Raw genomic sequence first — 24,336 nt, forward strand, 5'->3', positions numbered from 1 at the left:
GGCACCTGAGTGACTCAATGGGTTAAGCGTCTGACTTCAGCTCGAGTCATAATCACACAGTCCATGGGTTTGAGCCCTGTGTCAGGCTCTGGTCTGACAGCTCAGAGCCTGGAGCCTCCTTCAGATTCTGTGTCTCCCTTTCTCTCTGCCCCTCCCTTGCTCATGCTCTGTCTTTTTCTCTCTTGAAATAAATAAACATTAAAATTTTTTCAAAAAATAAAGTATACAGTTCAATGATTTTTAGTATTTTTATAAAGTTGTGCAACCATCACTGGCATTCATTTCTAAACATTTCATCATCCCAAAATGAAACATGTTCCCATGAAGTGATTGTTCCCCATCCTTTTATCTTCCCTGCAGCCCTTGAGAACCACTAATCTACTTTCTGTCTTTGCATCCTGGACATTTCATATAAGTGGGATTATACAATAAGTGGCCATTTGTGCCTAGCTTCTTTCACTTAGCATAATGATTTCAAGTTTCATATATATTCTAGTATGAATCAGTACTTCATTTTTTTATGGCTGAATAATATCTCATTGTATGGACATACCACATTTTGTTTATCCATTCATCAACTGATGGATATTTGGGTTGTTTTCACTTTTTTCTATTTTGACTAAAGTGGTTATGCACATTGATGTACAAGATTTTGTGGGGTCATGTTTTCAGTGCTCTTAGGCACATACTGAGGAGTAGAATTACTGGGTCATATTATAAATATACACTGAACTTTTCCAAAGTGGCTGCATCATTTTACATCACTTTCACTAGTGTATATGGGTTCTAATTTCTTCGTGTTTTCACCAATTCTTGTTACTGCCTTTCTGGTTATAGCCATCTTAGTGACTGTGAAGTGATTATCTCATGTGGATTTCTTTTTTTTTTTTTTTTTTTTTTTTCAACGTTTTTTATTTATTTTTGGGACAGAGAGAGACAGAGCATGAACGGGGGAGGGGCAGAGAGAGAGGGAGACACAGAATCGGAAACAGGCTCCAGGCTCCGAGCCATCAGCCCAGAGCCCGACGCGGGGCTTGAACTCACGGACCGCGAGATCGTGACCTGGCTGAAGTCGGACGCTTAACCGACTGCGCCACCCAGGCGCCCCTCTCATGTGGATTTCATATGAATTTCCCTTATAACTAATGATTTTGAGCATCTCTATTATTTATTTATTTATTTATTAAATTTGCATCCAAGTAAGTTAGCATATAGTGCAATAATGATTTCAGGAATAGTTTCCAGTGATTAATCCCCTATGTATAATAGCCAGTGCTCATCCCAACAAGTGTCATCTTTATGCCCCTTGCCCATTCAGCTAATTCTCCCACCTATAACCCCTCCAGCAACCCTCTGTTTTCTATATTTAAGAGTCTCTTATGTTTTGTCCCGCTGTTTATTTTACTAGTTTTGCTTCCCTTCTCTTATGTTCAATTGTTTTGCATCTTAAATTATACATATGAGTGAAAGCATATGATATTTGTCTTTCTCTAATTTCACTTAGCATAATACACTCTAATTCCATCCATGTAGTTCCAAATGGCAAGATTTCATTCTTTCTTTTTTTTTTTTATTTATTTTTTTATTTAAAAATTTTTGTTTTCAACGTTTATTTATTTTTGGGACAGAGAGAGACAGAGCATGAACGGGGGAGGGACAGAGAGAGAGGGAGACACAGAATCAGAAACAGGCTCCAGGCTCTGAGCCATCAGCCCAGAGCCTGACGCGGGGCTCAAACTCACGGACCGTGAGATCGTGACCTGGCTGAAGTCGGACGCTTAACCGACTGCGCCACCCAGGCGCCCCAAGATTTCATTCTTTCTGATTGCCAAGTAATAATACACACACACACACACACACACACACACACACACACACCACATCTTTGATGGACATTTGGGCTCTTTCCACACTTTGGCTTTTGTCGATAGTACTGTTATAAACATTGGTGTGCATGTGCCCCTTCATAACAGCACACCTGTATCCTTTGGATGAATACCTAGTAGTGTAATTTCTGGGTCATAGGGTAGTTCTATTTTTAATTTTTTGAGGAACCTCCATCTGTTTTCTAGAGTGGCTGCACCAGTTTGGATTTCCATCAGCAGTGCAAAAGGGTTCTTCTTTCTCTGCACCCTCACCAACATCTGTTGTTGCCTGAGTTGTTCATTTTAGCCACTCTGACTGGTGTAAGGTGGTATCTCATTGTGGTTTTGATTTGTATTTCCCTGATGCTGAGTGATATTGAATATTTTTTCATGTGTCTGTTTGCCATCTGGATGTCTTCTTTGGATAAAGAAGTTTGAGTTTATTTTATTTATTTATTTAACAATTTTTTTTAATATTTATTTTCTTGGAGAGAGAGAGAGAGACAGTGAGAAAGAGACAGCTTGAGTGGGGGAGGGGCAGAGAGAGAGGGCAACACAGAATCTGAAGCAGGCTCCAGGCTCTTAGTTGTTAGCACAGAGCCTGATGCGGGGTTCCAACATATGAATTGTGAGATAATGACCTGAGACCATGACGGATGTTTAACTGACTGAGCCACTCAGGCACCACATTTTGAGTTTATTTTTGTGTATGGTGTAAGATTGTGGTCCAGGTTCATTCTTCTGCATGTTGCTGTCAAGTTTTCCCCAAACCATTTGCTGAAGAGACTGTCATTATTCCATTGGATATTCTTTCCTGCTTTGTCAAAGATTAGGTGGCTATGCATGTGTGGGGCCATTTCTGAGTTCTCTATTCTGTTCCATTGATCTGTGTGTCTGTTCAAGTGCCAGTACCATATGGTCTTAATGATTACAGGTTTGTAATACATACTGATGTCCAAGCCATCAGCCTGCCAGGTGGCACCTCCCTCCCAAATTTTATCTCAGCTGGGACTGTCTTTCCATACCCCTCATTTCTGAGGGCCCTGTGGCTTGAGCCCACTCCAACCCTTTGGGGGAGGGTCTCAACAAGCAATGCCTGTATGCCAGTTTGCTCCCGGGAATGTTTGTACAATTGCAGTATTGCAGAGTTTGAAAAATTCTGGCTGGGTGCTGTCTTGCCCCAGAAAAAGTCCGTGCAATTTCATGGCAGTAAAGGTTCAAGGATTATGGTAAATCGGAACATCTAGCCAGCACCAGATTTCACCACCCCCTGGCATCTTTCCTCCAATGCCAGCAAACGTGACTATTCTTCGGGGTCCATTGGGATCTTTGCCTGTGGGGAGACCATAAGGCCTCTACCAAATGCTCTCCTAGCAGGGGAACCGCTTCTCCCTGTGTGGCCTTTTGTCTCTTTGGACCTCACTGCCTGCTCCTGGGGATTCGCCCCTCCTGCTGAGCACCACCAGGTATTGAGCTGAGGAATTTTCCAGTCTGCTCTCCTCTGTTTATAGAGTCCTTATGGTATCAACCCTGTCTTTTCTCCTCTTTTTGTTCAGTCACTTGAGGGTTCTTCCACTCTCTCTTTTCTCTCCAGTTACTTCTGGGGGGAGTGCTTTTCCTGTACTCTCCCCCCTTTGTCTCTTCTCTCTTCTCATAAACAGCTCCCTACCCTCCATGCCTTCTCTCTCCCCCAGTTCATCTCTCCCTGCCACTTACCTTTAGCTTAAGTTATGCAGATTGTTGTTTTATTCCTCAGATCAATTTTCTAGGTGTGCAAAAGGGTTAGCTGCATTTCAGAGATGAGAGAAGCCCGCTGCCCCGCCATCTTGGCCCCTCCCTCCCAAAGTCTTGAGCAAATTTTAATCACGAGCTTTTGTTTACTCCTTTTTTAAAAAATTACTTTCTTTAAGTATACTAATTAACTTTATCCAGATTATCCAGAAAATTCAAATTTTCTCGGTCTTTATTTGTCTGAACTTCCTTTGGAGTTCTAATGCCTTTCTAAGATTTCTAAAAATGATTTAAAAATTTTAAGTTTATTTTTAGAGAGACCACTAGAGTGCAAGTGGGGGAAGAGCAGAGAGAGAGGACGAATCTCAAGCAGGCTTTGTACTGTCAGTGCAGAGCCTGATGTGGGGCTCTAGCTCATAAAACATGAGACATGATCTGAGCTAAAATCAAGAGTCAGTCACCCAACTAGCTGAGCCACCCAGGAGCCCCTAAAAATGATTTTACTAGTCATCAATTTGTTGGCTACTCAAGAATCACCTCTGGATTAAAAAGGGACATGAACCACCATCTACAAAGCTGTTACAATGAGAGGCTTCCAGAGGATTTTGTGATTATGAGGCCTGAGTTTTAATTCTCCTGTAGTAGTCATAAGCATTTAGATACACAGTGTCATGGATTGTTTGACTTGCCCTCTTCATAGCTGGAATGTATTGTAGTGCTTCTACATTTCTTTCTTTTTTTTATCTTAATTTTTTTTAATGTTTATTTTTGAGAGAGAGAGACAGAGACAGAGTGCAAGCAGAGGATGGACAGAAACAGGGAGACACAGAATCTGAAGCAGGCTCCAGGCTCTGAGTTGTCAGCACAGAGCCCAAAGTGGGGCTCGAACTCACTGTGAGATCATGAGATCATGACCTGAGCCAAAGTCAGACACTAAACCGACTGAGCTACCCTGGTGCCCCAACAACTAGTTGTTGTATAGAGTCCCACACGATAGTCTAAACTCTCTTGGGGAATTTTGGCCCAATGAAGTCCATTTCTCTGTTTTCAGATGTTTTCTTTTCCTTTCCATTTTCTTTATTGACTGTTGGTTTCAGTTTCTAGTATTTTTTGTGAACTGTTTCTTGTTTTCCAGTGGTCCCATGGTTTCCTTCTAGTAGCCTAGCAAAGAAAATATGCACCTGACACTAGATCCAATAATGAACACCTTCCAACTTTAAAGCACTGTGTTTTTCAGGTGTTCTTCCCACTCTAGGATGATTGACTGTGAAGTTGACCTTGAACTGCTAACCTTGTACATTAGTAGAAAAGTCACTAGTGGGACTGGAAATATCAGAGTCTAGGTGCTAGACCAGTAAAATAGGAGGGGCTGTGGGAGAATGGAGTGGACTGGGTAGGGAAGGAGTCTGAGACTTGGTTTTGGACCAATTACCTGGGGGGCAAGGATGATATTGCATGGGTAGAAGATTGCTTATTGGCAGGATCTAGGATGATAAAGCCAATAAGGATAAGACCAAGAGGAAGAGAAGCAGGAGGTGGGCCTCCATCATTTTCCCCCTCGTTGTCACTTATTTTGGTCTCTCATCCTAACCATTCTCTTTTTATCCTCCTTCCTGACCTACATGCCATCACAGTGGGGCCTTTCCTTGCTCCCCATGCAGGACTTCCTCACTGAAGCATCATTGGAGTTGTCTGTGTCCCTTATTTCTGAGAAATTTCAATGCCATTCTTTCCTATTTTCTGTCACACAAAAACATATACTTCCCTGTAAATATTTTTGTGAAACTTCAGGCCAATGGTCAAGGGGAGATATCATTACTTTAGAAAGTGACCTTGCTATGAGCAGAGAGGAAATAGCCAGTAGATTCTGATTTTCTCTTCCTAATACATGTCCTGCAAATTTATTTTGGTTTTATTCCACTGCATCCTTCATTTTCATATTTGGTAGAACCTTGCCACATAATCCCTATTCATCTCTTGGTTTGCTGAAATTCAGTGTCTAGTGCTTTAAGTTCTCAGAAGATATGTTCCCTGAGTTTTTTTTTTTTTATTTAATATTTATTTTTTTTGCGGACACAGGCAGAGTGCAAGCAGGGGAGAGGCAGAGAGAGAGGGAGACACAGAATCTGAAGCAGGCTCCAAGCTCCAAGCTGTCAGCACAGAGCCCAACACGGGGCTTGAACCCACAAAGCACGGGATCATGACCTGGGTTGAAGTCGGACACTCCCCAGGGGCCCCCTTGAGTTCTTATATATTTGAAAATTCCTTGTTGGTTTTATCCTTGAATAACTGATTGAGTATAAAATCCTTGGATATCACTTTTTTTCCCGGATGACTTTAGTGCTCCACATCTTGCAACATTAAATATTGCCCATCAATATTTAATGACAGCTTGATCTTCCCCTTATGAGTGACATGTTTATATTGCATCAATGAACCTTCTCCTTTATAGTCGTCAAATTTGATCTGGGTATATTGGATGTTGTGTTTGCCCCTCAGATAGTCAGGTAGGTTAAGAATGGTCTCCCCCTCTCATAGTTAATGCAGATCATTTTGTTTTGTCCCTGTTTTTAATTTTGGCATTTCAAGTCAAGAGAATACTCCTTCCCACTAATTGTCTTCCATCATGTTATTGAACATGGTTCCTTAAATGCTGTTTGTTGTTTTAGGCTCTTTTGGCGAATATGGCTGCCATGTTTGCAATCTACCATGGTTCTCATGGGCTGAAGCATATTGCTAGGAGGGTACATAATGCCACTTTGATTCTGTCTGAAGGTGAGTCATTTATCTGTTTAAAAACTTTCGAACATAACAAGACTGATAAACCTGAGTAAGTAAAATAAAAAACTCACTGTATGTCCAATACTGTATTCAAAATTAAAAGTCAAATAAGAAATTACTTCAACATCTATGATATACTGAGGGTTAAAAATTTTAATATGGATTTTTCTTATCCCTCAACCCCATAAACAAGAGGGATGATCACTCAGAGAAAAATGACCAAAGATCATGAAGCATAAATTATTTTATTTATTTATTTATTTTAATATTTTTATTTTTTGAGAGAGAGATACACAGTGTGTGATCAGAGGAGGGGCAGAGAGAGAGAGAGGGAGACAAAGAGTCTGAAGCAGGCTCCAGGCTCCGAGCTGTCAGCACAGAGCCTGACACAGGGCTCGAATTTGTTAACTGTGAGATCATGACCTGAGCCATCTGAGCCACACAGATGCCCCAAATTTTAGAAGAAATACATGCACAAATCAATGGCCAATAAACATATGACATTTCAGCCTCACTATTAAGGAAATGTAAATTGAAACAATAGTGTTTCTCCCATTACTTTGGCAAAGATTAAGAAGAATGCTGATGTTGGTATAACTTTTATGAGGCCTTTTAAAATATGCCTACATTTGGGACCAAAAATTCTACTCTTAGAAATGTATCTAAAGGAAATAATCAGGTGTCCATTGAAACATTATTTATAATACCACAATCTTGAAAACAGCCTAAATGTCCAAAAATAATTGATTCACTCTGGCACATGCATACATTTGAATATTACACTGCCATTAAAAATAATGATATAGTTATTGATCTGTAGAAAATAAAAATATTCATGATACATTAAATTTTTTTAAAGTGTAAAGAGATGTATGATATATCACACATGCACACATACACACATACATTACAGTTCTAGAGGAATACACACCAAAATGTAACCCACGGTTATTCCTAGATGGTGATTATGGTGATTTTTCTTTTTATATGTATTTATTTCATAATACTCTCTACTATAGTAATAAGCATTTAATTTCTTTACAAAAAAAAAAAAAAAGCAGTTACCAAAACAGTGGCTAAGACCAGAAATAGACAATGGTTAGAATTTACCTCTTTATTTCTCTGTGGAATGCCAAGAGCAGAGGAGCAGATCTCTTTGTTGGGGACTGGTGGCTCTCCTATCTTATCTAGGTCTCAAGCGAGCTGGACATCAACTCCAGCATGAATTGTTCTTTGACACTTTGAAGATTCAGTGTGGCTGCTCAGTGAAGGAGGTTTTGGACAGGGCCACTCAGCGGCAAATCAATTTTCGGCTCTTTGAGGATGGCATGGTAAGTAAAACTTTTCCATTTCTTTATATATTCTCTAAGATTTCATAACTTTACTCACTAAAAATTTTCTTCTTTATTTAAAAACCCAATATTTAAATTTTAGGCACAATCTACGTCTTACAAACAATTTTGTTTTCCAACTTTGAACATTGTGACCTTCAAAGGATAATTCATTCTTAGCTTTCCTTAAGACTTTATGTTTTCATGTATGATACTCCTAGGCACATATTTTGCTCATAATACTCTTCCTAGTATGACTGTTGAAGTATGGTGTCATACCCAGTATGGTGTGATAAGCACCTTAATGAAGTAAGTTAAAGGAAGAAAAGGATAAGTCTATCTAGCATCAGTAGGGGTGACCTGCAGGCATGAGACTGCTGGGGTCCAGAAATGGTTCATAAAACCTAAACTAAACTAAACTAAACTAAACTAAACTCGTCTAGTCAACTTCACCTACGGGCCAACTTGGGTATAATGGCACCCTGATAGTTTGAAACAACTGAGAGTTTTATCTAGCACTTTCTTCCCTTTGACCTCTCTTGGGGTTTCTCCACTGGTCTTGGAGTTTAGGACTGATGTTTTCCCTTTAATTTTCATTTCTGCAGCTTGGTATTTCTCTTGATGAAACAGTCAGTGAAAAAGATCTGGATGACTTATTGTGGATCTTTGGCTGTGAGTCATCTGCTGTAAGTAAAATAAGAAGATACATTTCTCTCAATGAGTATTTGAGGTGTTGTCCAAGATAGCTGTGCCTCTTGTGATTCCAAGTGTGAAACTGGGTGGACTGCTGTTAAAAATTATGCCACTGACCATCCCCTATAGCTAGTGGTCACTGCTGTGGGCCCTAGCTAGGAACTGGAAGTCAAGCTAATTTGAAGGATGGTTAATGGTGTTTAATTCAAACTGTCCCAAATGGGGAATCATGACATTGGTGTCCTGGTTATGTCAATTCTGGGAAAATACTCATTCATGTAACATATTTATTGAACACCTAATATATGGCAGGTAGTATGTTAGGCTCTGAGGACTCTGTGAATCTAAGATGGCACCGTTAATGACCAGGAGGCTGAGGCTGGAGAGGTTCCAGACACTTGGAAACTATAAAGGCTTAGAGGCCAAGGTTATAGTGAGAACTAGACACAGTACAGTGTGACTAAGTTGATTTCTGAAACAATGAAATTGCAGGGCCATGTGAGGAGAAAGGTTACACTTGCAGGGATAAAAAAGAAAGTGGTCAGTAGTAATAGGTTCTGTCCTGGTTGCCTATGCACTCTTTAACAAGGGACTTATCTAGAGTATTAGATAACAAATATAAATCATCAAAGAGATATCACACTGTTCTTTTTTAAGCCTTAAGTAATAAATAGGACTGAATAACCCATATTCTGTCTAGAATTCTGCATTAAATTTAACCACAGGTATTTGTTCCATGCATTTAAGGAATATTTATGAAGTATCCACTGAGGGCTCTAGATGGCTATACTATCAGCCTGAGGCAGAATGAAGAACAAGACATGTATTTATATATTCTGGATATAAACCCTTATCAGATATGATATGGAAACATTTCCTCCCATTCTGTGAGTTCTTAACTCTCTTGATAGTGCCTTTGATATGCAGAAGTTTATTTTAATTAAAGTCCACTCTATTTTTTCTTTTGTTACTCAAAAGCATGTTACTCATGCTTTTGGTGTCGTATTTAAGAAACCAAAATCTAAATCCAAGGTAATGCAGATTTGTGCCTATGTTTTTCTCTTAAAGTTTTATAATTTTAGCTTTTAAATTTAGGTTCTTAGTTCAGTTTGAGTTTTCCTATATGTTGTAAGATAAGGATCCAACTTGATTCTTTTGCATGTGGATACCAGTTTTCTCAGCCTTATTTGAAGAGATTGCCCTTTCGCCTATTTTAGTGCGTGTATTTTATTAAGCTTGTGTCAAGTGAGAATCCTTACTTGAGTGGTATCATCATAACTTTTTTTTTTTTTTTTTTATAAACGTTTTTTTTTTTTTTTTTTTAATTTATTTTTTGGGGACAGAGAGAGACAGAGCATGAACGGGGGAGGCGCAGAGACAGAGGGAGACACAGAATCGGAAACAGGCTCCAGGCTCCGAGCCATCAGCCCAGAGCCCGACGCGGGGCTCGAACTCACGGACCGCGAGATCGTGACCTGGCTGAAGTCGGACGCTTAACCGACTGCGCCACCCAGGCGCCCCTCATCATAACTTTTTTGGATAGCACTTTAAAATAACTTCCTGGAACTTGCTTCATTACTCAAGGAACATGCAGGAAGTTTTTTGGTGCAGTGGGGGGCATAAAAATTGTCATATTTCCTTTTTATCTGAGGCAGAGGTCAACAGACTTTGAAAATAGTGCTCTGGACAATGGCCACAATTCATGACTCCTGATACCTTTTACTAACCATGACAGATGCCAGGGAGGTGGGCAGTGGTAGTAGATCTGCAGTACTTTGTCAGAATGCATGCTGAGCAATTCAAGGCTTGCTTCCCTTCCTTTACTCTGTGGTCTCTCCATGCAGGAGCTGGTTGCCGAAAGCATGGGTGAGGAGCGGAGAGGTATTCCAGGGACTGCCTTCAAGAGAACTAGCTCATTCCTCACACATCAAGTGTTTAACAGGTTTGCTTGGGTGTGAGACTTCTGCATTGTGTACTGTGGCTCAGGAGTACAATAGAGAGTGGCTTCTGAATCCACCTGTGAGATGGATCTGGTTTTTGTAGCTCAGCCATGGCTCACTAAGAAACCATTGCCATAAGGATTCCATTCCTGATTGTGGCAAAGCCACCTGTTGCTGGCTCTGCTCCATTGGAACTGTAACCCCTAACCCACTTGTCAGGAAGAGGGGAGTTTGGATGCATAGTTGCCAGGCTGATGTTCATACTCAGGAACTCAACATCCTCTTCTTCCTAACCTGACCACAGGAAGCTTCTTGTCCTGGTGCATCCCTGAGGTTTGTGGGGGTTCTATGTCCTTCCTTCTGGCACTTTGTTAGCATGTTGGCTATGGCTCAATTCGATCTGTAGTTTGAAGGTAGATCTCAGTGTGTCTTATCTTTCAGGAGGATGTGCATGGACTCTTAGCTCATTATAATGGCCCAAATCATGTGTTTTGTGTTCATAGCTATCACTCAGAAACAAACATTGTCCGATATATGAAGAAATTGGAAAACAAAGATATTTCCCTTGTTCACAGCATGATTCCACTGGTAATTGTTGCCTTTTATTCCTGCTTCTATCTCACGCCTGGTTCCACCTCTTTGGGTTGCAGCTGATATGCTGCAAGAGGAATGAAGGGGTGGCCATGTTGGGAGATCAGAGGGATAAGAGGAAATCATTAATATGATATATTTTGGATGTGCTTCTTAAAGGGGTCCTGCACCATGAAGCTCAACAGCTCATCTGAACTCGCAGTGAGTAGGAGGTTTTCTTAAAAACTTTTCTTATGAAGGAATTTAATAGGAGCAGTGTTCTAGCTTGTACATAAGTGGATAACTAGAGAAAGCTACTGGGACTGTGATTTAGTAACTGTCTAAATAATTCTTTACCTGGTATTCAACAATCTCAGGACAAACCCTAGTTTTATTGCGACTTGGTCATTTAAATTTATGAGTAAAATCATTTTTTTTAATTAAAATAAACATTATTAATTAAATTAATATATGTAATTAATAATTAACTAATATTAAAGTATTTATGCTTTCCTACCCCCGTTATTTATTTATTTGTGTACTTTTTTAAGATTTTATTTTAAGTTATCTCCTCATCCAATGTGGAAATCAAATCACAACTCCGAGACTAAGAGTCATATGTCTACTGAGTGAGCCAGCCAGGTGCCCCTCCTATTCCCCCTTTTAAATCTGCATTGTAAAAAGCTTTTATCAACTTGGAGTTTATTATGCTCAGTAGAATTCAGAACCTTAAGCCTTCTTTCTAGAAATACCAGAAGGGTATGGACTGGAGGTTTTCATTTATTTCTTATATCAACAGAAGATTTGTGTAACCTGATCATGTAGTTGGTAAGTATCTCTACTAGGCTAGGATCCATTTTAGCAAAACTATCTTCCTTTTTTCCATACGACAAATGACATCAGGCAAAGGAAATCATGTTATATTGTTATTAGAAAGGTTTTCCCCATTTACTTTGGTTTATATCTTGTTCTGCTCAATGAAGACAGAATAATATAGGTGCTGTATAAGAGTTTGAGTAAACCTTACCTGCAACAACTCATTGGATTTCATGGATATAAATATATTTTGTTCCTGAAAAGATAGAAAAAGTTTATATTTTTGTGTAAGTTCCCTTTCTGGGCTTTTGTGACCCACTTGTAAAATGATGGCAGTAACAGTATTTATCTGTTAAGATTGTGGTGAGGTTTAAATGAATATATTTAAAGTGCTTAAAACAGTGCCTGGCACATAGTAAGCACTCTTTGTGCTAGCTATTACTATACTCATCATCATCATTAAAGTTAGTATTGGTAATTACTATTACAATATGTATATATGCATGTGTCTTCTCCCCCATTGCTCTTCAGCCTATTACATGGAAGGAGTTTGCAAATATCCACCCGTTTGTGCCTCTGGACCAAGCTCAAGGATATCAGCAACTTTTCCGAGAGCTTGAGAAGGACTTGTGTGAACTCACGGGCTATGACCGAATCTCTTTCCAGCCTAACAGGTAAGAGATTTCTTCTGTCATTTCATCAATCTCATGTGGTATAACACCCACTCCAAAACTTGGAAGCTTGAAAAAACAATTTATTATTTCTTACTCTGAGAGTTGAGTAGACAGTTGAAATCCACTGGGGCGGATGGCTAGAAGGTCCATTGTAGTCACATTCACATAGCCAGAAAATTAGTGATAGGCAGCTGGCTGGGAGCGCAGCTGAGTATGCTGACCTGGGTCTTGGTTCTTGCCCATGTAGACTTCTCCATGTGGTTGCCCGAGTGTCATTCCTCCTGGAATGTTGTCTGGGTTCAAAATGGAGTGTTCCATAATGGAAGAATGTGGAAGCTGCAAACTCCTTAAGGCTTAGCCTCTGAAGTTTCACAGCATCATTTCCAGATGCTATGCTATTTATTCAGCAAGTGACAGAGTCAGCTCAGTTTGAATGCAAGAGTGGATGATACATGGTGTGAATGTCCAGAATTGAGGTTCATTGTGGGCCGTCTTTGGAAACTAGTTACTACATCCATCAATGACATAGCATAATAATTAGAATCAAGTATACATTAACTCCTAACTGGAAGCCACGTCTCAATCCAGTAGGGTCAGGAGACCCTAGATCCTGGTTCCTTCTGTCACTAACTTTGAAAGTTCCCTGCCAGGGGTGCCTGGGTGGCTCAGTTGGTTGAGCATCTGACTTCGGCTCAGGTCATGATCTTGTGGTCTGTGAGCTCAAGCCCCGCATCAGGCTCTGTGCTGACAGCTCAGAGCCTGGAGCCTATTTAGGATTCTGTGTCTCCCTCTCTTTCTCTGCCCCTCCCCTGTTCATGCTCTGTCTCTCTCTGTCTCAAAAATGAATAAAACATTAAAAAAAAAAAAAAAAAAGAAAGTCCCCTGCCCGCCTCTGGCCTCTGTCTCCTTATATGTAAAGGATATGTTTTTGAAGAGTGATATTTATATATTTATTTATTTATTTATTTTTAGCACTCTAATTTTATTTTTTATTATTTTTTTTAAATTTACATCCAAACTAGTTAGCATATAGTGCAACAATGATTTCAGGAGTAGATTCCTTAGTGCCCCTTACCCATTTAGCTCATCCCCCCTCTCACAACCCCTCCCGTAACCCTCAGTTTATTCTCCATATTTATGAGTCTCTTCTGTTTTGTCCCCCTCCCTGTTTTTATATTATTTTTGTTTCCCTTCCCTTATGTTCATCTCTTTTGTCTCTTAAAGTCCTCATATGAGTGAAGTCATATGATCTTTGTCTTTCTCTAGTTTCACTTAGCTTAATACCCTCCAGTTCCATCCATGTAGTTGTAAATGGCAAGATTTTGTTCTTTTTTGATTGCCTAGTAATCCTCCATTGTGTGTGTATGTATATATACACCATATTTTCTTTATCCATTCATCCATCGATGGACATTGGGCTCTTTCCATACATTGGCTATTGTTGATAATGCTGCTATAAACATGGGGGTGCATGTGCCCCTTTGAAACAGCATACTTGTATCCCGTGGATAAAGAATAACAGTGATTTTTAAAAGCAGAGGGCTCTAGCAAAATCTCCTGGGTACTTGTTAAAGATACAAATGTCTGTGTCCCTTTCCAGACCTACTAATCATAATCTCCAGCAGTTGGGACTAAGGATCTTTATTTTTAAGAAGCAAACAAGTGATTCTGATCCCTTCTGATTTCCAATCTGCAATCCACTAGGTTTGTGAACTGTCTTCATGGGAATAGATACATCATAGATGGATAGGCAGACAAACACTACCAGCAGGAGTCCACCTTTTAAGTATCTTCAGAAGAGTTGTGTTTCTGCCGCTGGCTTTTCCACCTTCCACTACTCAAGTGTTAATTTTCCACCAGCAGCCTCAACACTGGCAACACCTAGGAGCTTGTTAGAAATGCAGACTTTGTATTTCAAGATACAAAAATCAAATGATTTTAAAACTGAGACATTTATTTTCTGACTCTATGCAACAGAAAATAATCAGATCTTAGATACAGCCAAGCCCCACCTCCTGTTTGGTAAGATAGGGTATACAGCAAAGCCATGCACTCTGTAAAAACAGTATATCCTATAAAATACAAACCTTTTAGGAAGGGGGCATATGCAAATGAAAGGACACAGAGATCTTTTAATAATAGCCTCTGGAACCCTGATTTTATAAATAGGAAGGAATGATATTCATGAAAGTCAGGCTTCATGCCTTCTTTAAAACATCATCATCCGGCCCCTCTTCCTTTTCAAAGGAGGAAAGGAAACTGAATGATTAGCCTGAAGAAATAATACGTTAAATATTGAAAGTGAAGAAATTTTGCCCTCTAGTGATGGAATATTATTACATCTTCTGTGGATTAGTAATTTTTCAGGATTATTTTAACTCTTAAATCATTAGCTTTTGCAGCTAATTGAGGGCCAAAACAGGATTCCCAGAAGTCTGACCTACAAATGAGGAAGTTTGCCTTCCCTTAATAAAATGGTTCCCAACCCTGCATAAAAATTACTCATGTGGTGCGTTTATAAAAAGATCCTGATGATCAGATCACAATCACAAATTGAATCATAATCTTAATAGCAAAAGAGGGGTAAGGGAAGGGACACAGGCATGAGTAGTTTTTTTTTTTTTTTAAGTTATTTATTTTGAGAAAGAGAGAAAGACAAGGCAAGGTTAAGAACTACTCTCTTAGAAGTTTCTCTGTCCTGCTCTCCTCATATGATTGGCAGTGAGTTTCATTACCCCATTTAAGTTGTGCAGAAAATAAAGAGATCATTATCAAGATGCCTTTCCTGTCAGTGATGCCTTCTTACACTACAGAGATTCCCAGGTGTAACACTTATTTCTAGGAGCTGATTTGAAAGTGACAGTAGCTGTACCCAAAGTTGAGGCTTAAGATGAGGGATATTTCTGGTTCTTAGCAGAGGCTGCTCTGACAGGTGAGGAAATGCCCTGCTCTTTTGTTGGCCCTTCTATCAAGGGCCATGCTTCCAGAGATGAAAGTGATTTGATGTCTTAATTTGAGGAAAAGAGGAAGGTATGCACCATATATTCTATATGCAAGGGATTTTATTTTTATCTTGCTATGACACTATCTTGGTTTACTTGTGCTAAGCTTCTTTCCACAAGTGAATTATATTTTCAGATCTTATAACCTATGTTTGAAGTATTATAATTAGTCTACCATAGGGTTAACTGTTATTTATCATGATTTATTGCTGGCTAGTGACCAATCCAAGATGCTGATGTAGGCTTCATATTTATTGTAAGAAGTTTTCTTGAGTGTTCTGTACAGAGGAAGAATTTGATGTATCGTGTCAGCCACTGAAATTATGCTCATAAAATAAAGGGTGCGGTAGCAATTATCAAGAGGCTGTTACAGCAACTCCTCGGCACCTAGGAAGAGACAAGCCACATGCACTCAGGGAATCACAAAAAACTGTTTATTGCACACCAGTGCTGGCCTAGCAGAGTCACCTCCAAAGGCTGAGCCCTAACTTTGGGTCAGTCTCCTTTTATGGCTGGGGATGGTAGGGGGTTGAGAGACAAAAGAAAAAGGGGAGGGGTCCTTTATCAGTGGTGCTACACAGGTAGTTGGTGGAGGCAGGAGGCAAACAAGATTACAGAAGCCAAAAGTATGCAAGGGGAGTATCCAGCCTCATCTGGGGTTATCTGGCTGGCCCCTTTTATCTTGTTTTCCTTCTCAAGACCACTTCTTGGTGTTTTCACTTATACCTAATTGGAGTTGGTCAGTATGTCTGTAGACTAGAGTCTGGACACCAAAATATATCTAAATGTTTCCTTTCCCTGGCACCTGTGTGGTTCGGTTGGTTAAGGTTAAGCGTCTGGCTTCTGCTCAGGTCATGATCTCACAGTTGGGGAGTTTGATTCCCTCATTGGGCTCTGTGCTGACAGCTCAGAGCCTGGAGCCTGCTTTCTGTGTCTCCCCCTCTCTCTGCCCCTTCCCTGCTCACACTCTGTCTCTGTCTCTCTCAAAAATAAATAAAGACAATAAATAAATAAATAAATAAAGAGTAAATGGTTCCTTTCCTTTTTTGTTACCGTATAATATTTATTTATTTATTTCAAGTTTATTTATTTTGTGAGAGCGCAAGCAGGGGAGGGGCGGAGAGAGAGGGGGCAGAGGATTCAAAACAGGCTCTGTGCTGACAGCAGGGATCCTAATGCATGGCTTGAACTCACAAACCATGAGATCATGACCTGAGCCGCATTTGGACACTTATCCAACTGAACCACCCAGGCGCTGCTATCGTATACTTAAAAGTTAAATATGGCAACAATTTTAGGAAATAGCATTAGTAATGTTTTGCAACTCTAAAAGTTTTTTTTGTGGTAAAATAAACATAACATGAAAATTTACCAATTAAAAATTACATTTTTAGGAGTACAATTCAATGTCATGAAGTACATTTATATTGTTTTGCAACCATCAACACCATCCAACTCCAGGACTTTGTCTTCTTAAAGTTCTTTACCCATTAAACAACAACTCCCCATTTCTGTGTTACACCAGCCACTGGCTGGTGCTTTTATTTTCTGCTGCTTTTAACTTTACTACTCTAAGTATGTCATGTAGGAGGAAACACATCATGTTTGTCCTTCTATATCTGGCTTATTTTACTTAGCATAATGTCTTTATATCCATGTCTTTATCTTGTAGCATGTGTCAGCATATCCTTTTTTTTTTTAAATATTTTTAAATGTTTGTTTATTTTTGAGAGAGAGAGAGAGAGAGAGAGAGAGAGACAGAGCATGAATGGGTGAGGGGCAGAGAGAGAGGGAGACGCAGAATCTGAAGCAGGCTCCAGGCTCTGAGCTGTCAGCATAGAGCCCAATGCGGGCCTTGACCTCACTAACTGCGAGATCTTGACCTGAGCCCAAGCTGGATGCTCAACTAACTGAGCCACTCAGGCACCCCTCAACATATCCTTTTTAAGGCTGATCAATATTCCACTGTATGTATATATCACATCTTGTTTATCTTTTCATTTATTGATGGACATTTGTGTTGTTCCCACCCTTTGGCTATTGTGAATATTGTTACTATGAAAATTGGTACATACATTCCTGAGTCCCTGGTTTTAATTCTTGGGGTATATGCTCAAGTGTGACATTGGATATATGGTGACTCGGTTTAATTTTTTGAGGAATGGCCATACTGTTTTATATATCTATGCAGAGTTATAGTTCAAAAGAGGTAAAGAAAAGAATAGGTATCTCAAGGTGGTAGAATTTCAATACTTTTTGTCCTTATCCTTTTTTAGATTACGAAAAACCTTTTTAAACCATGATATATGTATAATATATAATCTAAAAAGAAATTAATTCAAAAAAATGAAAAGAAGTTAATTTTATTTGGGGGACATGTGTATTATGAAATAATTAAATGCAATGTAAGACGCTTGCAGATTCATTTCTAGCCTGGGTCTCCTGATCTCAGAGGATTTCTCCATCAGCTGATGGCATGATGAAGCCAGCTTCGAAGCTTGCCCTCGGGTTGGAGGCAAATCATATACTACCTCAGTTTTAGGAGCAACTCAGTACTCAAAGTGTGAAAGGCTCATAACAAAGGGAAAGGAACCAAGCTCTGCAGAAGAGAATAATATTGAACTTGAAATACAACTCTGGTTTTAATAGGCCTGTGTAAGAGAACTATATTTTCAGGGACAAACCTGAGTGTTTCTGCATATATGGCCCTGACTTCTATACCTCATCTTTGCTGCTAGGCCCTTCAATAGTGTCCAGATCCAGTACACTTCTATCTACATTATGCTTACAGGAGGCTTTTGTTCCTTCTCTAATAGTTTATGCCTGGATATAGACTTGCTTTCTTGTCAGAGGATTTTTCTCTGAAAGGAAATTCAGCAGTTCAAAGTTGTAAGGATAGCACCCACAATGTGTGGAGGCCTCCAAACCTCTGTTATATGGCTTCCTCCTTAGTGATGATGTAGGCATCTGTCCTATACCGCAAGAAAGCAAATGCTATGTTATTGATCTGAGTGAGGTTTAATTGAGGAATGGCCAGTGATTATAGTTGATAAAGGATTTTATTATGATAAATTGTGGCATAAAATCTTTTGTTCATGTGACTAAACCTTTATTAGGTCTATTTTCTGGGATTCCTAAGATCCCAAAGGTGTTTAAAAGACTTGAAACAAAAATGTCAAGAAACTTGTCCCCCTTTCTCCTATTTATTTGCTCAATCTACAAACCTGGAGAACATTTCCAGTTTGGTGAAGAAAATCGCCATAAAATATTTAATTACCTTTCCATTTTCCATTGTGCCCAGTGTGGCTTGCTTTGACTTGTTCCCCATTACACTGTGACACTCTTAAAATCATTCAGCAGCTCACAAATACACTCCAGGAATTGCTGGGTAATGTAATGCTGAGTAATGTAATGTTTGAGGCACACAGCAACAGTAATTAACACCTTCCACAGATATCTAATGTGAAATACAATCTGGAATTACTATTAGCTCCTTTGGCTTATAAGAGTGAATAAGTTGCTTTTGTCTTTAAAAGCAGCAAACTATGATCTTGAATGTAGATTGAGGCTGGCAGTTGCTTTTCCAGAATCTCCAGGAAGATTCTTCTTCTTTTTTTAAGTTTATTCATTTATTTTGAGAGAGAGCAAGCACAAGTAGCGGAGGGCAGAGAAAGGGAGAGAGAGAATTCCAAGCAGGCTTCACACTGTCAGTATGGAGCCTGACTCGGGGCTTGAATTCAAGAGCCTTGAGATTATGACCTGAGCTGAAACCAAGCGTCAGAAATACTTAACCAACTGAGCCACCCAGGCTCCCCTTCCCTGGAGGTTCTTAAATAAAGGTGTATAAACAGGGCATAATCTATGGATCTCAAACTTTATTGCGCATGAGAATCACCTGGGGGAGCTCATTAACTTGCTAGCTTCACAGCCAGAGTTTGATTCAGTAAGTCTAGTTTGGAGCCTGAGAATTTTGCATTTCTAACAAGTATCTGGATGATGCTAATGTGCTGTTTTAACTACCATCCTGGGAAAACCACTGGGGTTACAGAGATTCATAGTCCTGGCTGTATGTTAGAATTACTTGGGGAGACTCTGAAGAATACTGATGCTCTTCTCACTCCACAAACTAGTTGCATCAGAATTTCCCCTTACGGTGGAGTTCAGGAATCAAGGTTTTTAAAACTCTTCCTGGGTGATTCTAATGTGCATCACTGAGGTGTGGAAAGTGTGTTGCCCTGAAAGAACACCACAGAGGAAGGTTTAGTTAGATGATTAATATCTTCCAGTGGACTGAACTTTGAAACTGCCCTTTGAAGACTAAGTCATGACCACCATGTGTGTATCAGGACAGTTTACAGTAAGGAGAATCAAAACACTTGATGGTTGTTACCCCCCACACCCCCATTCTTGAGCTCATAATTGATTAATTAGCTCTAACATGACTGATACCATTGATAATCTCTGATAATGCTTTCCTACTGAGCCTGATGCAGCTTCAGAACCCTCCTATCAGAGAACTCCAGGAAGCCAGATATCAGAGACCTCTGGTCAGAGACTGATTTCCTAAAGAAGTACTCAGAACACCAGGAGGAAGAGAAACAAGGGTGAAGGATGAAGAGAACCATCTTTGGGGACACAGAAAATAGTGAGAAGGACCTCCCCTCCCCCAATTTCCTTAACTCTCAAAAGCATATTTTGATTTTTGCAGTTTGTAAGGCTTGGAGCAGTGGTTTTTGCACTTGGTCACACCCTCAGAATTTCTGACTCAGTACTTCAGAACTTGAATTTCTATCAAGTTCCCAGGTGATGCTGATGCTTTGGAGATTTAAGTTTGAGAACCATTGCTTTAACATACTCTTCGGATATCAGAATGGTTAGAACAGCTGGATCTATTCAGATGTTTCTTGACAGAATCTAAAGGTTAAGTATAGAATTCAGCTTAAGTCAAATCAGATATAGACTGGGGTGCCTGGGTGGCTCAGTTGGTTAAGCGGCCGACTTCATCTCAGGTCATGATCTCATGGTCTGTGTGTTCGAGCCCCACGTAGGGCTCTTTGCTGTCAGTCCACAGCCTGAAGCCTGCTTCTGATTCTGCATCTCCCTCTCTCTCTGCCCCTCCCCTGCTTGTTCCCTGTCTCTCTCTCTCTCTCCCTCAAATAATAAACATTAAAAATTTTTTAAAGCAGATACAGATTGGTAAGAACATTCCAGAATGATACATTGAGATTTTTATTATAAGCTCATTGGAATGGAGACCCAGGCAGTGTTTGGGTACTTGAGGTAAGCAACAGAATTAGACTGATTAATATCCTATTGCTTCCAAGGTATGTTTATTGGAAAAATTGTCAGTCACCCTATTTATTCCATTCATAAGATAGGAATCAGTGCCATTTTTTACTTTATTTTCTTGGAGGTGTCTTAGGATGTTGCCATGGACTAAAGTGGGTCATTTTGAAGCAGTGGCTGTTTTGATCATCTTACTGGGATCAGTTTTACCATGTCAGTTTCTTTTTTTCTTTTCTTTTCTTTTGAGATCGCAAGTGAGCAAGGGGACAGAGAGAGAGAGAGAGAGAGAGAGAAAGAAATTGAGCTAGCTCAAAGTGGAGCTCCAGCCCATGAACCATGAGATCTTGACCTGAACCAAAGTCAGATTCTTCCCACCAGGCATCCCACCATGTCAGTTTCTTAGCTAATGTTTCACTTGGTCACTTCCCAAGCACTTGATAGTGGTATTATTAAAGTGTTTGGTTGAGGGGAGTTTGACATCAAAACATATATCACAGGGGCACCTGGATGACACAATTGTTTAAACATCTGACTCTTGATCTCATCTCAGGTCATGATCTCACGGTTCCTGGGGTCAAGCCCTGCATCGGGCTCTTGCACTGATGGTGCGGAGCCTGTTGGGATTCTGTCTCTCCTCTCTGACTCTACCCAGCTTGTGCTTTTCTCTCTCTCTCTGAAAACAAATAAATAAACGTTAATTAAAAAAAAATTATAAAATTTTAAAAACCATATCATTAATAGTGTTTCCTTTTGGAGAATTAGATGGGGAAGAATGGGAGAAGTTGCTTTTTTTTATATAGATGCAAGTTTTTTAAACACATGAATGTTTTATTTTATAATAAAAAACTTTCAAATCCACCTATGAATTAGGTGACAATACCCAAGGGAGGCTTGCAGCAGAGAACAAATCAGGGTTACTCCAGGTGAAGGGTCACCACTATCACTGGAAAATCTGTGACTGTCCCACTTCTTGGGTCATTCCCTCCAGATTATGAAGTCCCAGGCTGTGGGAGTTTCCTCTATGCTGTGATTGGGTCACATGTTCAATAACTTGTTAATGGATAGTGATTGGGAATGTTTGCTCCCTTCCTACTTCTTTTTTTTTTTTTTTTTAATTTATTTTTTGAGAGAGACAGAGCATGAACGGGGGAGGGGTTGGGAGAGGGGGAGACACAGAATCCGAAGCAGACTCCAGGCTCTGAGCTGTCAGCACAAAGCCTGACGTGGGGCCCGAACTCACAAATTGTGAGACCATGACCTGAACTGAAGTCAAATGCTTAAAACTGACTGAGCCACCCAGGCGCCCCTGCCCAGCCCCCCCAATTTTTAAGATAAAAACCTTCTTTAAAAAATTTTTTTTACATTTATTTTTGAGAGAGAGAGAACATGAGCAGGGAAGGGTAGGAGAGAGTGGGAGATCCAGAATCCATAGCAGGCTCCAGGCTCAGAGTCTGATGCAGGGCTTGAACTCACAGTGAGATCATGACCTGAGCTGAAGTTGGACTAGTAACCAACTGAGCCCCCCAGGTGCCCCCAAAATTCATTCATTATCTTAAGCCATCTTTAGTTTTATGCTTAAGGAGTGCTAAGCTTTCTACCTGTGACTACTCGCCATGAATGTTCTCCACAATCATCTGTATGAGCAGGCCTTATTCCTTCTTCATCATTGATTGTTAGATCATCTGCAGTCATATTTCTAACATCTAGCAGAAGTCTTTAAGTCTCCCTTGGGATTCATCTTGTGTGAAGGTCCAATAAAAATTTGTTCCACAGGTCTAAAAACTAAACCTTTCCAGGTAGAACTAAGTTGCAGTATTTCTAAATCCCAGGATTCTTAGCAAAGATGAAGGTAAAGTGATAAAAATCATTGACATTTGTGTCCTTGAATTCTAGTTCTAGTCTCTTTCTAGCAAAAGAGCTGTAGTGTCACCCTGTTTCTGTCATGCCATCTTCAAATTCTACCCTCTTCCTCTCCCCCCCCCAAACCTTTTGCTAAGTTCACACTGACTAGCATTGCACTTAGAATTCTACACTGATACTAATAGTCTAGTTTAATCATTACAAAACTGTTGAATCCCATCAACTGCATTTTATTTTCACCTTGTGGGACATTGTACTTGTTCTATAGTCTATAGCTTCTTATAGTCTATGACTTCTTATAGATTTTTTGTGCAGTGAGTCTGTGTTTTGGAGGATGTTGTCTGCTAGACTTTGCTCATTTTGTGTTTAGCAGTACAATATGTAGCAGTTCTTTCACCAGCCTGAATATATGCCATGACTGGAGGATGTTGTTTTTCTAAGACAATTTAAGCTTATGCTTACTTGACACTTTTGTGGGTCTGAGGCTCCCCACCCACTAGTGTCCTCCTTTCTGTGGCCAACTCTGCAGATCCAAGCCACCAACCACTTCAATTTAAATGGATGTCAGAAAACCACTGTTTTTGCTGTGTTTTTTCTCCACATGTAGTGGTTTTCTGATGGACTCTCAATCTGGGTTATGGAGATAAGCAGTTATTTTTCATAATTTCCATCAACATGTGGCACTAGTTCCTCTTATTTTAATAGAATCCCAATAATAAGCCTTTGTGGCATTTATTTATTTATTTATTTATTAAGGTTTTTTAAAAAAAAATTAATTTTGACAGAGAGCATAAGTGGGATAAGGGCAGAGAGAGGGAGAAAGAATCCCAAGCAAGTTCTGTGCTGTCAATGCCAGCCCATCTAGGGGCTCTATCTCATGAATGGTGCGATCATGACCTGAGCCAAAATCAAGAGTCGACACTTAACCGAGTGAGCCACTCAGGCGCTCCTTATGTGGCATTTAGTTTTAAGTTGCCACATCTAGCACTTATGATCATCCGTAGGATAATGCCTCTCTCTTGGATTACTGGCTCACAGTTCCATTCTCTTTCATTTCTGTTCTGAACACCTTGATTGGTTTTCAACAAAATAAGATGAGTAGAAGTCATGAGAAAAAAATAAAGGTAAGTATAGAATCCATTTGTTGAGTCCCCTTTCCATGGAAGAAAGGATATTAATGTTGACTGCTTCGGCTGGAGATGGGAACTAAATTTTGGGGGTTTTTTGTTTTTGTTTGTTTTGGTTTTTTTCTACCAACTTTTTTGGCTATTTTATTTTATTTTCTAATTTTTTAATATGAAATTTATTGTCAAATTGGTTTCCATACAACACCCAGTGCTCATCACAACAGGTGCCCTCCTCAATGCCTATCACCCACTTTCCCCTCCCCCCTCCCCCAACACCAACCCTCAGTTTGTTCTCAGTATTTAAGAGTCTCTTATGGTTTGCCTCCCTCCTTCTCTATAACTTTTTTCCCCTCCTTCTCCTCCTCTCTGGTCTTCTGTTGAGTTTCTCAGGATCCACATTTGAGGGAAAACATATGGTATCTGTCTTTCTCTGCCTGACTTATTTTACCTAGCATAACACTCTCCAGTTCCATCCATGTTGCTACAAATGGCCAGATTTCATTTTTTCTCATTGCCAAGTAGTATCCCATTGTATATTTAAACCACATCTTCTTAATCCATTCGTCAGTTGATGGACATTTAGGCTCTTTCCATGATATGGCCATGGGAACTAAATTTTGAACAAAGTCCATGCAGAGTACTGTTCTATATATGCTGAGA

General features: G+C 39.8%; 1 protein-coding gene and 1 long non-coding RNA gene across 2 annotated transcripts in view; one reads left to right on the plus strand and one right to left on the minus strand.

Annotated features, from left to right (window-relative positions):
- GLDC (glycine decarboxylase) overlaps positions 1-24,336 on the plus strand; it is a 99,365-nt gene that overhangs the window by 44,545 nt on the left and 30,484 nt on the right. Inside the window, exons 9-15 of the mRNA XM_058695417.1 lie at positions 6,266-6,371; positions 7,569-7,708; positions 8,314-8,394; positions 10,246-10,343; positions 10,845-10,929; positions 11,092-11,133; positions 12,259-12,401. Coding sequence (XP_058551400.1) covers positions 6,266-6,371; positions 7,569-7,708; positions 8,314-8,394; positions 10,246-10,343; positions 10,845-10,929; positions 11,092-11,133; positions 12,259-12,401 — 695 coding nt within the window. The remainder of the gene's footprint in view (positions 1-6,265; positions 6,372-7,568; positions 7,709-8,313; positions 8,395-10,245; positions 10,344-10,844; positions 10,930-11,091; positions 11,134-12,258; positions 12,402-24,336) is intronic.
- On the minus strand, positions 7,702-12,812 carry LOC131491907 (uncharacterized). The gene is made up of 3 exons (XR_009251720.1): positions 12,496-12,812; positions 11,939-11,983; positions 7,702-8,392 (listed from the first exon to the last, which is right to left on the minus strand). It is a non-coding gene; the product is annotated as an uncharacterized LOC131491907 (long non-coding RNA).

This window comes from Neofelis nebulosa, chromosome 12 (genome assembly GCF_028018385.1).
Source record: "Neofelis nebulosa isolate mNeoNeb1 chromosome 12, mNeoNeb1.pri, whole genome shotgun sequence".
Lineage (NCBI taxonomy): Eukaryota > Metazoa > Chordata > Mammalia > Carnivora > Felidae > Neofelis > Neofelis nebulosa.